The 14,614-nt window shown below is 31.4% G+C and overlaps 1 protein-coding gene across 4 annotated transcripts; it reads left to right on the top strand.

Annotated features, from left to right (window-relative positions):
* The first annotated feature begins 10,117 nt into the window (after positions 1-10,117).
* Positions 10,118-14,095, top strand: LOC108213684 (hypothetical protein). Of its 4 annotated transcripts, none has more exons than XR_010290521.1 (7): positions 10,118-10,235; positions 10,836-10,897; positions 11,098-11,266; positions 12,502-12,560; positions 13,227-13,277; positions 13,388-13,464; positions 13,803-14,095. XR_010290521.1 is itself a non-coding variant. In XM_064090707.1 (6 exons), the coding sequence occupies exons 4-6, from the start codon at positions 12,528-12,530 to the stop codon at positions 13,556-13,558; spliced, it is 255 nt and encodes an 84-aa protein (XP_063946777.1). In that variant the 5' UTR covers positions 10,118-10,235; positions 10,836-10,897; positions 11,098-11,266; positions 12,502-12,527; the 3' UTR covers positions 13,559-14,095. The 4 variants fall into 4 exon arrangements, 2 of the variants coding, with proteins under 2 accessions (XP_063946777.1, XP_063946778.1); XR_010290520.1 differs by having other exon boundaries at positions 13,388-13,468; XM_064090707.1 differs by having other exon boundaries at positions 13,388-14,095.
* The last annotated feature ends 519 nt before the right edge of the window (positions 14,096-14,614 follow it).

The raw sequence follows: 14,614 nt of genomic DNA, 5'->3' as shown, positions 1-14,614 counted from the left end.
TGCCCGTGGAAGGGAGGAAGGGTTTTGAAAATGAGGCAATAAGTTATATATGTACGAGTGGTAAATGATGCTATACATTGTCAATTTACTCGATATGATCTAAAATCTTGGAAACATTTGCAGCTAGCTCACAATTTTATTTGGCACACATTGATCTTTTTCTTCAAAATCCTAACAAAAAATATTTTTTTTTTAATATCTTCAAGTTAATTTAAAATAGATTTTTTTTTTGTTTAACTCACATACAATATTCTTTAATGTTCAACTAATGTATATTAATGAAATACTTGCAGCAAATAATGAAGAAAATGCTCCATGAGAAATATGTCCATGACACAATTATGAAGGTAATGTTATTTTTCTTTCACGGAAATAGACTATGTATTGATAATGGATTATTAAATTTACGATGAGGGTTAATATCATTGTGCCCTTTAAAATTTGTCCGCTTATACACATTATTGGCTATAGAACTTGAAAAATCACATAAGAAAACTTTTGACGTATTTGAAGGTTTTTTTTAATTACTTTTTTACATGTGCTTGAGATTCGAGGAGAACTTTGAAGCGAAAGTCGAATAAGTATGAGAGTCACAAAAACCTTGAAGCTAAAGATAGTGATTGTTATTTGATGATGGGTAGTGTCAATCAAGTAGCGCTGAGGTTGACAAAATATAATTCACTTGTACATACAGCCATTTATTAAACTCCATTAATAGAGTCTTTCCGGATGTGTCTAAAAATATAGGTCCACTACTGATGTTTAATAGATTCAAGTACTACTAATGAATATGAAAGATTGAACTATATATTAAGTAGCAATGCAAAGCCTCCTATAGTAATAGGAATAAGTACTACTCTAATGAATATGAAAATTTGAACTATAAAAGAACAATGCCAAGATTCCTCTAGTTTAGTTATGGGTTGCACTTGAATCGAGTAATTAAGCATGCAAGACTTCATGTATTTAGTTTTGGGTTGCACTTGACTTGAGTTATGACACATACATGACTAGAATTTGCGTTTTTTTATATAATCAACCATGTGCATTTTATTATCATTTAACTATACAATGTTGGGGTGATGTCTCTTTTTGATATTTCTTGTCAAAAATGAATTTTTGTGTTGATTAAAATATGTGTATATATATGTTTATGCATGTTCTGATTCATATATGTAATTATATCTTTACTTGTTTTTGGATATTTGTTTTTTAAACATTTATTTTTTGCCCCATTTTGGTATAGGAACCCGTGGTTATCCTTCATGGCTTCTGGCTGCTGAATCACATCAAAACTACAATTCGAAGCAGTACGATCCCTACGGTGAACGGGCCCCGAGCTGGATTTGAGTCAAGAGGTCAATACCATGGACCCCGAGCTGGATCAGGTTATTGCAAAACTTTAAGTTTACACCCATCTTGTCTTTCCAAGCCATGACCCCGGCTAAATAGAGCGCTGGGATACCATGTGACCTATAAATCACCCGTCAATTCATTATACTTGTATAGCTAGTTAAATGCTCGTCCCCCTTACTCTTTGTTCTCTGCAGATACAAGAATATGTAGAGGCTGCAACATTGTGCAACTTCGTAACTATGGTTCCACTACCGTGAACATATGTAGGTGTATATGATTCTGAAGAAGTTGTATATGTACATGTGTGTTGATGTTTTAATAAGATTTAGGCTTAAATATGTTTGAAATTAGGGAATTTAATAAATTCCTGAATTTTGGCTTTGTTATGATGGAGTATATGATTCGTTAAAATGTTGTGTGGCATTAAAGTTCAAATTGATTTTCTCGTTCTAACCCGCCTCAAAATTTGCTCTGATTTTGTTTCCACAGGTGTAGTTTTCGTGAGCTCGACGGTCTTGGAACGTCATGGCATGCTCAAAGTTCGTTTTGCCTGATGAGATGGTATTTGCCTAGGAGATGGAGTGAATCCTGATTCGGGTGGTTCATCCACAATGGCATTTCTACAGGACATGGAAGAGGTGACAAACAAAGATGGAGAGGATCCTGATATGGTTGGTTCAACCACAGTGATGTTCCCTTATGTTTTTCCATCAGAATTAGTGTGGGAGGAGATGGAATCAAATGATCCATTAATCCTTCTGCAGCAATGGATATACAGTGTTACCTCTGTTAGAATGTCAAACTCTTTCGGATGCTTAGTTAATGAATAAAAACAAAATGACTAAATAAGTGCAGCTAGGAAAATGGCTGGGAAAGGTGGTCAAATAAGCATGAGTAAATGAAATGGGTTGCTGTCCAGAGTACACACATGAAAGTCTCAAAGCCAGCTACATGCAGTTTCATCTTTGAAGTCAAATACGTGTAGTAATAAAAGAAACATGGACGTGGCACTCTACAATATTTACATGCAGCAGCTTACTGGAAAACCATGCAGCAGTCTTGTTTGAATCCAGAAAATATGGTAGGCTGAAATATGTTTCATGCAAGGTGGTGCTCTCAAAACCGTGTACTGATAAATGAAATAGGAACGTGGCAGCCTGGGAAGCTAAATAGAAATCTAAACAGAGAAGGGAACAACAAGCGGGTCATGTGGAAAATGGAAGAAGAAGTCCTTAAAGTAAGGTGGCTATACGCGTACTATTAATAGCAGCTAGATGACTATGTAACATGCTTGTATTCTAAAGTCTATAAATAGTTTCTGTGTTTTATATTTGAAGATGTACCGAGTGAAGTTTGAAAACAGCAGAGAGAGAATACAAGCTGAAGCTTGCACCTGTTGTCTGTAGTAGAAATCAATAGCTGTAGCTATTTCTTTATTAATAAAAAGTGTGTTTGTATCATATAATAGCCCAAGTCATATACAGTTCAGATACACCCAGGTATAAATCAGGTGTGCTTAAGTCCGAAGAAAATTACTCAAAACCTATCACGTTTCCAACAACCTCTGGAACCCAACAACCAAGCAGTGCAAGGAACTTCCTGGATTTCCCCGTTATACCAAGGCTTTGGAAGGCAAGGATCACGATATTATGATACCCTCTCCGATGACTACAAGGTTGCTTCGCACAGGTTCAAGACGCATTAAGTAAAGCCCATGGACCAAAAGAATTCTAAGTTTAGGAGCTAGGTAGTGAAAAAAAATGCTAGATTAATTGTTTATATGCTTATGGGTGCATATTGCAAGTATGTAAATACATACATGTATGTACTATTATTCTTTCCTTGTATATTTAAAATCATGTATATATATGTATATGATTTTAAAAATTTAAATTATATAATTCTTAAGGTACGAGGGTGGAATAAGTGTGAGTCAATATGTGTGTTGTTTTGTTTGTAGAACAATAGTTGCAACTTAATCAAGACTACTTACTATGGTCAAAAGAGGTAAAATAATAATTTGAAGAAGATAACTTTTGGAAACAGAATTTTTAGGATTGACTTTTGAAAAATAAAATGAGAATGTTTAAAAGTTTTAATCACGTGTATTGTGTATCAAAAAGTTTATTTAATAATATCAAACAAACTTAATTTTTCTAAAAAAGTCAAGACATAGTTCATTTGAATAAAATTTGAAATTAAGAAATTACTAATATATTTACACACATACACTATATTTTTCCCCAATTTAAAATATGTGTGCATATCTGTTTTCGAAAAATTTAATATTTCAAAAATTTTGGTATACCACCCGTGGTTATCCTAATCTCTCTCGGAGCAATACCATCCCTATATAGAACGGACCGATTTCCGGTATCTGTTTTATTTTTTATTTATTATAATTATAACCTTTTTATTTAATTACATTATAATCTTTTTAATATACTTATTTACATCATCATAATCGTTGTTTAGATATTAAACTTTCAATGTATTGACATTTAATCCTATTTAAAATTTTGATTTTATCTAAAAAAATATATTTTCAAATACATGTTATGATATGAATTTATTTCAGAAATATTTTTTAATTTGACTAAGATATTAGATTTATTAGATTGGTTTGGGTAGAAAGAAAAATCATAATAATCCTGTGTGACAAGGATATTATTGACTTAGGTTGGGACCCAACCATATTTTTATCAAAATATTTAGCAAATTCTAGGTGATTATTGAAATATAAGAGGTATACATGAGATGACTAAAAAAATTGAGAGGTAAAAATTAATTTAACTAATATAACTTTTAAAAATTAAAATTTTAGGATATGACTTTCAAAAATATAATAACAAGTTTCTCTAATTCCGTAAAATGTACATCAATATTTTTGTTTATGAATATCAAATAATTTCAGTTGTTCTAAAAAGTGGAGGCATAGTTTATTTAAATAAAATTCAAAAATTAAGAAGTTATTAATATAGATATATAAATAAACTATACACTTGAGTCTAAATTTTTGAAAACTTTAGTCATTTGCCTATTCAAATAGTTTATTTGAATAAAATATAAAAAATATAACACAAAGTACATAAAAAATAATAAAAATTATTTAATATCTAAGTCAAAGAAAATATACACAAGGATTGAAATGAAATATCTCTTCTCAAATAACATTTTAATTTAAAGAAATATACATTTTTTTCATATTATTTACCCGATTTTATTATTTTAATAAATTGGTGATATTAAGAAATTTGTAGTTTGAATTTGATCATTTTTGATGGTCATAGTTATTTCCAAAACTTAAAAAACCTCTATAATAGTTGGATCTCAAAATTTTAAAAGCCTGTTACACAAGAGCCCAACTAGGCCCAAAATTAGCATACCAAAATCACGTATTTTGGCGTCTTAGGGTTTGCTTATTAGGGTTTGCCTATTTAGTCGGGTGGTTGCGCCGCACTACTTGTGCTCTGCCCTGCCATTCTTAAGCTGCTATTATGAATGATGAGGATATTATTTATCCTCATGATACATGCCAAGTAAGTGTTATAGGTAGATTTAACAATTTATTCAATCTTTCATTTACATCGATTTCAATCGAATCCTTAATTGGCTTATGATGTATTAAAATTATCAGTTTTTGAAGAATTAATATGTTTTGATGTACAAACAAACTCGAATAAGCTCACCTTTGTTCGTCTAGGGGTTTTAATAGTCTGTATGATATGTGATACTAGGCTCAATCAAGGGTGTACTTGTACTTACTCATTGCTTCAGTTCCTTTCAAGGTCTAGCTATGTGTTCTTTGTTTAATCTTGTGATTAATCTTAACTGTTTGTGTTGGTTGGTCTGCAGGTGGAAAGGAGGAGGGGTTTTGAAAACAAAGAGGAAATAGATAATGTATGGTGATAATTGATGTTAAAGTTTGTCAATTTACTAGAGATGACATAAAATCTTGGAAAAAATTGTAGAAAGTTCAGCTCACAACTTTATTGTGGCCCACATTGAATTTTCTTCGCAATATGATCTCAAGAAATTTTTTTATCATCTTCAGTTTAGCTTCTTATAGATTTTTTTTGTTTAACTCACCTACCATATTCTTTAGTGTTCAACTAATATATATTAATGAAATACTTGCAGCAAATAATGAAGAAAATGCTCCATGAGAATCATGTCCATGACACCTCTCTCAAGGTAATTTTATTTTTCTTTCACATAAATAGATTATGTATTGATATGTATATATATATGGTCATGGCCATGATTTTTTTTGTTGATTAAAATATGTGTATATATATGGTTATGCCTGGTCTGATTCATATATGTAATTATATCTTTACTTGTTTTTGAAGATGGAGATGGAGTGAATCCTGATTTGGGTGATTCATCCACAATGGCGTTTCTACAGGACATGGAAGAGGAGACAAACAAAGATGGAGAGGATCCTGATATGGTTGGTTCAACCACAGTGATGTTCCCTTACTTTTTTCCATTAGAATTAGTGTGGGAGGAGATGGAATCAAATGATCCATTAATCCTTCTGCAGCAATGGATATACAGTGTTACCTCTGGAACCCAACAACCAAGCAGTGCAAGGAACTTCCTAGATTTCCCCGTTATGCCAAGGCTTTGGAAGGCAAGGATCACGATATTATGATACCCTCTCCGATGACTACAAGGTTGCTTCGCACAGGTTCAAGACGCATAAAGTAAAGCCCATGGACCAAAAGAATTCTAAGTTTAGGTAGTTGTGAAAAAAAATGCTAGATTAATTTTTTATATGCTTATGGGTGCATATTGCAAGTATGTAAATACATATATGTATGTACTATTATTCTTTCCTTGTATATTTAAAATCATGTATATATATGTATATGATTTTTAAAAATTTAAATTTATATAATTTTAAGGTAAGAGGGTGGAATAAGAGGGTGGAATAATTGTGAGTCAATATGTGTGTTGTTTTGTTTGTAGAACAATAGTTGAAACTTAATCATAACTACTTACTATGGTCAAAAGAGGTAAAATAATAATTTAAACAAGATAATTTTTGGAAACCGAATTTTTAGGATTGACTTTTGAAAAATAAAATGAGAATGTTTAAAAGTTTCGTTAATCACGTGTATTGTGTATTAATACTATTATTTAATAATATCAAACAAACTTAATTTTTCTAAAAAAGTAGTCAAGACATGGTTCATTTGAATAAATTTTGAAATTAAGAAATACCAATATATATACACACATACACTATATTTTCCCCCAATTTAAAATGTATGCATATCTGTTTTTAAAAAATTTAATTTCCCTCCAATTTTGGTATAGGACCCTGGTTATCCTAATCTCTCCCTGATGATGAACCACATCAAAACAACAACTCGATCGGAGCAATACCATCCCTATATAGAACGGACCCGATTTCCAGGTGGTTATTATATGTACTATCATGGAGCCAAGAGATCAATACCTGACCCCAAATTCCCGAGTATGGATCATGTTATTGGATCAAGAAACATGACCATGGAGGACTTTGATGCTGCTGTTGTTGAAGCATATGAAGAGTCTTTAGTGAAGCAGCAGAGGCATATGAAGCATATACCATGTCAAAAATGACTAGGGCATCCTAATGCCTCACCATAGGCTTCTGAACAATATTCATTTAATCTTAAATCCTCATTTAATTATAGTACCTAAGCTAATTATATATTATGATACCTAATTATAGCTCGAATGAATGATACATATATGGACTGTATTATGAAGTTCAAGAAACCAATAATGGAATAAAACTTGTAAAATGAGGGAGCTCTTGGTAGTTATATCGACACTTAGTTTTCAAGATATATTAATTCATGTTGTATAGTGTTGTATGAGTGGGTATTTGTTTTTATAGAAAGTTACGAAAATTTCATTTTAAAAATATATGTTTTTTTAGTGTTGCTAATTATCAAAAACTGAATCTTTGAGCTGCACACCAGATATATGCTTATGTGTCTCTCTATCTCTTCTGGTAATTTTTTTTGCTAAGACTTACGATCTAATATTCATTAGTTTTGCTAAAATAAAAATTCAATGTTAGAGTGGCCTCCTCTGTATATAAGGTTATGCATCTATAAAACTGTTAGGTATGATAAATTTTTTGTAGTGATAGCTATAATTTTTTTATTAAGATTTTTAAGTGTAATTAAGTGTGGCTTCCAGCCTATCAATTTATTGAGGTTTTTCCTAGAAAAGTACTGATTTGGACATGATTAATAATCAATTATCTTGGTTAATTTTTGCCGGTTAGTTTGACGAGAAAACTCGAAAACTTAACATGGGATCAGGTGGGCCTTTGTTCTTTTAGGAAAAATTAAGATGATCAGTGATTGTTTCCTTCAATAAAAATTAAGTGGTGAACTGAAATTTCTTCTGATTGTCCAACATTTTGGATTTTCATAAGAATTTAAAACTTGGATTGTAAATTCTTAAACCCGGATATTGAAGTTTTCATTGTTATGCAATACGAACTTAAGTTACTCATGAAATTTGGTTGTGATAAGTACCGACACTAACCTAAACTTCAGCTTTAATATAGTTTAGTTGTTCTTATTGTTGAGATAACAAGCAACAATTATTTTTCTTGTAAGGGAATTAGTTAGAATTAAGAGGTGAATAAGTTTTAAATTTCTGATAGTAAACCTCGTTTAATGAATTACTAGTTCACACTTAATTTTTAAATTTCTGATAGAGGTGTTAGGTATACCGGGGAATTTAGTAAAATCAATGGTATAGTTCATATGGTGACTCCACCATACACTATTTAGTCTATTGAGGTGGTCGAAAGATAGAGCATAAGATTTAAATATATGATTAACAGTATGCTTCTTAAATATGGCTTGTGTATAGAGTCACTATGGACAAGACGTCTTATGAACTATTGGAAGACAAGAAGACTAGTTTAAAATTTCTTCGTGTACTGTGAGAGTGTCTTACTAAATTACTTGTTCGGGAACACAAGAGAAAGAAACAAGGATTAAAAACTGTTAATTGCATCTCTTTGGGCTATCTTGAAACCTCTATTAGGAGATTTTTAGTAAGAAAATCTAACATAGATGGTATATTGGCCAACATGATAGTTGAATTTCGTGATGCAACATTATTTGAGAATGTGTTTCCCATGAAAAGTCGTATACCTCATGGTACTTCTGATGATGATCTTAGTCACACATCTTTCATTCTTGATCATGTGAAAATGATGACAAATATAGGGGAGATCTTGCTAGTAGATCTACTCCTGATAAGCGTGTGAAGGTAGTCAAAAACTTTGGAAGTGACTTTATCACTTATAATATCGAGAATGAACCTCTAACTTTTCCACAAGCCATGAATTCTTCCAAGTCTAGATAATGGAAAGGCCCAATAAAGAGTGAGATTAATAATAAAGAGTGAGATTAATTTCTATTGTCGAATTTGTAAGACATTATGCACGAATGAGATTGGATATGATGATTGAAAATATGTTAAAAAATGGCATGTGATTATTATTTCAAGTTGTAATAAATATAATATATTATTTTATGATAATAGATGATATAGGTTGCCTGGAATGTTTGGCTATATTATTTTACTAGGGGGAATGATCCTTTGAAGTGCCATTGTTTTACATATTATCCATAGTAGCTTATGCCCATGCCCAGCATAGGTTTAAATAATTTTTTCATTCATTATTTATCATAATTATAATATTTTTATTTAATTATATTTTTATCTTCTTAATATACTTATTTACATTATCATAATCGTTGTTTATATTTAAAACTTTCAATGTATTGATATTTAATCCTATTTAAAATATTGATTTTATCTAAAAATATATATTCTCAAATACATGTTATGATATGAATTTATTTCAGAATAATATTTTTTAATTTGACCAGGATATTAGATTTATTAGATTGGTTTGGTAGAAATAAAAATCATAATAATCCCGTGTAACAAGGATATTATTGACTTAATTAGGTTGGGACCCAACCATATTTTTATCAAAATATTTAGCAAATTATGGGTGATTATCAAAATGTAAGAAGTATACATGGGATGACTAAAACCATTTGAGATGTAAAAATTAATTTAACTAATATAAATTTTGAAAATTAAAATTTTAGGATATGATGACTTTCAAAAATATAATGACAAGTTTCTCTAATTCCGTAAAATGTGTATCAGAATTTTTGTCTATGAATATCAAATAATCTCAGTTGTTCTAAAAAGTGGAGGCATAGTTTATTTAAATAAAATTCAAAAATTAAGAAGTTATTAATATAGATATATAAATATACTATACACTTAAGTCCATATTTTTGAAAACTTTAGTCATTTGCCTATTCAAATAGTTTATTTAAATAAAATATAAAAAGTATAACACAGAGTAAATAACAAAATAATAAAAATTATTGAATTTCTAAGTCTAAGAAAATATACACAAGGATTGAAATGAAATATCTCTTCTCAAACAACCCATGCATTTCATGAATTTTAATTTAAAGAAATATACAATTTTTTCATATTATTTACCCGATTTTATTATTTTAATAAATTGGTGATATTAAGAAATTTGTAGTTTGAATTTGATGATTTATGACGGTCATAGTTATTTGCAAAACTTAAAAAAAAACCCTTATAATAGTTGGATCTCAAAGCCCGTTACGTACATATGTTCTAGAGAGCCCAATCAGGCCCAAAATTAGCATACCAAAATCACGTATTTTGGGGTCTTAGGGTTTGCCTAATAGGTTTGCCTATTTAGTCGGGTGGCGCCGCTCTACTTGTGCTCTCGCCTTTCTGAAGCTGCTATTATGAATGATGAGTATATTATTTATCTTCACGATACATGTCAAGTAAGTGTTATAGGTAGATTTAACAATTTATTCAATCTTTGATTTACATCGATTTCAATCGAATCCTTAATTCGCTTATGATGCATTAAAATTATGAGTTTTTGAAGAATTAATATGTTTTGATGTACAAACAAATTCGAAGAAGCTCACCTCTGTTGGTCTAGGTGTTTTGATAGTCTGTATGATATGTGATACTATGCTCAATCAAGGGTTTACTTGTACTTACTCATTGCTTCCGTTCCTTTCAAGTACTAGCTATGTTTTCTTTGTTTAATCTTGTGATTAATCTTATCTGTTTGTGTTGGTTGGTCGGCAGGTGGAAAGGGGGAGGGGTTTTGAAAACAAAGAGGAAATAGATAATGTATGGTGATAATTGATGCTAAAGTTTCTCAATTTACTAGAGATGACATAAAATCTTGGAAAATTTTGTAGAAAGTTCAGCTCACAACTTTATTGTGGCCCACATTGAATTTTCTTTGCAAAATGATCTCAAGAAATTTTTTTATCATCTTCAAATTAGCTTCTTATAGATTTTTTAGCATAACTCATCTACCATATTCTTTAGTGTTCAACTAATATATATTAATGAAATACTTGTAGGAAATAATGAAGAAAATGCTCCAACCTGGATTGAGAATCCTTTTCATAGCATATATGTTAAGGTACGTTATTTTGCTTTCATGGAAAGAAACTATTTAATGATACTGTCTTATTGAATTAATGATGAGGGTTAATATCATTGTATGATAAGGGTTAATATCGTTGTGCCCTTTAAACTTTGTATATACAATTATATCTTCACTTGTTTTAGCATATTTTTGTTTTGAAAAATTTAATTTTTTTTCTTCCAATCTTGATATAGGACATGTGGTTATCCTTCATCACTCCCTGCAGCTGAACCACATCAAAGCTACAACTCGGAGCAGTATGATCCTTACCAAGAACGGGGTCGAGTCCACGTGGGTATAAGGATCATGGACTTGATCCAAAAAATCAATACTATATATCCGGAATTCCCGAGGCTGGATCAGGTAATTGAATATTTTGATTTTTTTCCTAGTTTTGGTGGTTTACAACTACTAATCTTTAAGATTCACACTTCTGCTTATTCTATAGGAGTTGCAACTTGCAAAATCATATGTTTAGATCAACAAGTGTGTGAATTTATTATTTTAATTTGTAGTGGTTGTTGTGTGGCTGTCGCTGATTTTTACTTGTTTTTTTATATTAAATTTTATATTTGATAAGAGTGTAAACATATACTTTAAGTATTGTGAAATGTTGTTTGCATGTTGTCGAGAATATATGCTATGGACTGTATGTTGTACCTAATAAATGACAAGGGAGGCTTGTAAAATCTCCGCTTGCAGATCTGAAATCAACACTATTAATTATCTAATTTGCCTTCAAGAATTACTCTCAAAGGCTGAATTTATGATTCATTAGTGTTGTAAACAAAAAGTGTGTAGATTGATTGATGGCTAAAAGATTGCACCTAAGTGGGTAATTATATATCTTGATGTTGTAAAATTTATTTTGTTTCATCTCTCATCTGCATAATTTATTCTATATGTGTTAATTATGATGTTATGTGATTCGGGAGATTTTTTTGTCACAAATATAGTACATAATTTTTTACAAGCGTGTTTATTGTGAACTCCCCCACCTGGCCCCCTATATGAATTTTGTAATCATAATCAATGCATAGTTATCTATTGTGTTTTGGCTTTAAAGGTTGAACTTTCAAGCTCAGAAGTCAGCCATAAAGAAGGAAAGTTTGGAGCTATAACTATAACATACTATCTTTGAAGTTATGAATTATGCTACTTTACAGTTTGTCACTTGCACTTTACAATTATTTATGTGCCTATTTATGTATGTCTTTACATACATGAGTTGAAGGTACTAGCTAACAGAACTACTTAGTGTTACTATGTATATTTCTATTATTACTCACAAAACAAGTTTCGATTGTAATAAATATTAGAATCTGAAATTTAAATGTTGTTGAAAAATTTAGAGGTTGAAAAATTTAAAAGTTGAAAGGTTTAAGAGCAAGGTGAGTTTTATATTACTTTTGAGTCACCGAAATTCAACTATATAAGCCTTATTTATAGGAAACTGTAGTTTATGTGCAATCTGGTTCTGCATGTTAAACTTTTGTTATACTTGCTATCTTATTCTTTCGGGTTTTATTTTTTAATTGTCAATATTGACGGTTGCGAACCTTAGAAATATAGTAACAAGTTTTTATATCTTGATTCAGTGAGTGACGGGGAAGAGGGTACACCTATGAGGCATTCTAAACCGGCTTCTTCAGTTCAGGTATGTCTCTACTGAAGCAAACAAACACATTCATTTAATCCCGAATTTGGTAGTATTGATCGGTGTAGTTTCAGGTATGATTGGCATATAGCTCGGGTGCAGAAACATATAGCCCCCTTTACCCTTTTTCTACCATCGCCTCTTCCTTAAAATATACCCTGTACTATAGAGACTTCTCTCTCAAAAAAAGAAGAATTAAATCCCATTATAATTTAATTTATTGCTCCTCATAAAGAATTGTTTAAATGCCAAGGGAAAGGCCTTGTTTGTGAGATGTGAGACACCACACTCAATCTTGAATACAAGTAAAAATTTCTTTGCCGGTGGAATGGGGAACCTCCTATAATCATCCAAATTGATCGAAGAAATGAATTACAAGTATAGTTATCCCTGTTGGAATGTACAATCAAACTTAATTGGGGTTATCAGCTCAAGACTGAAATTTCCTAATTTCTACAAAATACAATTCTAACCAGCCTTGATAGAGTATTCATACTGGTCCATATTTTGTCCTTCTGCAGACGTTCGTGAACCAAATTATAAAAAAACATATAAGCCTGTGACCATTAGGTCGGAACTAGCAATTATTTGAGTTTTTATGGAAACACTGTATACTACAAAAAGTGATAAGGAACAGGTGTTCTATTCTTCGTTTGTAACATGCAGGAAGTGCCAAAAGTAACAGCTCCAGGTCCTGATCGGCCAAGCTCTGTGCAGGTTCCTAACAAAACTAAGCTTCATAATAGTTTTTTCCGAAGTCATGGAATATATTTATATCATTCTGGTGTACAGTACTTTAGCAGCTGACACTTCTATATCCTTTATAGGCTTTTCACGACGGAGCTGCGGCATTCTATGCCACAACTGTAGCTTCTCCTACCCTCCATCCCTATATGGGGAGAAGGCAGGTGTTACTTTATCTTATGCTTAGCTTTGTGTTTCTGATTCCTTTACTGCCTTTTTATCGGTCCCATTACACTCAAAAAGCTTTTGCTTGATATGTGTTACAAGGAGTACAATATGGATCAGGGACGCCCTTCTAGGTTGACTTTGCTTTCTTATATCTGAAATCTAATAGCTAATGAACTAAAGTATGTGGATATACTTTTCTTTGTTTGTCATTGCAGAAGAAAAATTACTCCATATATCTGTGTTGAAAAGAAATGCACAATTTTAGTTTTTTAAACATTAAATTGAAACTTTATACAAGTGTTCTAATAAAATTAAATCTTGGGTTAACAGGATAAGTTTGAGCTGAGGAGAGAAAAAAGAAACTGAACCAATCTTGAGTCAGCTAGGAGATCAAGACTATGCAAATCTTGGGCTCCCTCAAGAAGAAGAGCGCGTGTTAGATGAGGAGCGTACCGAAGAGGCCTTCACAATTCACCAAAGTCAACTTCTCAAGCATAGGACAATCGAAGATATGTTCTTCAGCAATAACAACATCAATCAGCTCATGATTTTTCAAACAAGTAAGTCCTCCCGGTGCAGGTCTAAATGTGTCAGATTCAAACAAGTAAGATTCAAAGAAGCCTCAAATGTGTCAGATTCAAAGAAGAGAAATTCAGTGCTGTAGAATCTTCCGACAAAGCCCTGTATAGTAAGTTGCTTAATACCATTTCTTGTGTAACACAAGGGTTATTGTTTTTCTTTTGTAACACGAACTGCTGGCCATGGTGCCTTGGGAGGTGCATGCAGCTGCTCCCTGCTGCACACACCTTAAAGGTTGTCATTGCATGTAATCAGACTTATGCATCAAAATACAATCTCTTTGAAAAATTAGACCTCTTCATAACGGAGAAATGTAGCATCATTCATTCACATATGAGCTGGTGGAAAAATACAGATTAGTGCTCATGTTTTGATTTATTACAATGATATTCCCATCATATGTGTGTGGATTTTAATGAATGTCCATATATTTTTAAAATATATAAGTGATTTTGATTTTATAGGGTGTTCTGGGGATGTAGAATAAATTATATATAAACTCCATGGATTTAAGCACACAATCTCTTCAATTTCGGTAGGATTTGAGTAAACATAAAATATAA

This window comes from Daucus carota, chromosome 3 (genome assembly GCF_001625215.2).
Source record: "Daucus carota subsp. sativus chromosome 3, DH1 v3.0, whole genome shotgun sequence".
Lineage (NCBI taxonomy): Eukaryota > Viridiplantae > Streptophyta > Magnoliopsida > Apiales > Apiaceae > Daucus > Daucus carota.
This window is presented reverse-complemented; position numbering and strand designations above follow the sequence as displayed.

Excerpts from the sequence above, each read along its gene's own strand:
- LOC108213684 (XM_064090707.1), top strand. The coding sequence starts at position 12,528 with ATGAGGCATTCTAAACCGGCTTCTTCAGTTCAG. Across the intron at positions 12,561-13,226 it reads AACCGGCTTCTTCAGTTCAG|GAAGTGCCAAAAGTAACAGC; the intron begins GTATGTCTCTAC and ends TGTAACATGCAG. Across the intron at positions 13,278-13,387 it reads ATCGGCCAAGCTCTGTGCAG|GCTTTTCACGACGGAGCTGC; the intron begins GTTCCTAACAAA and ends TATCCTTTATAG.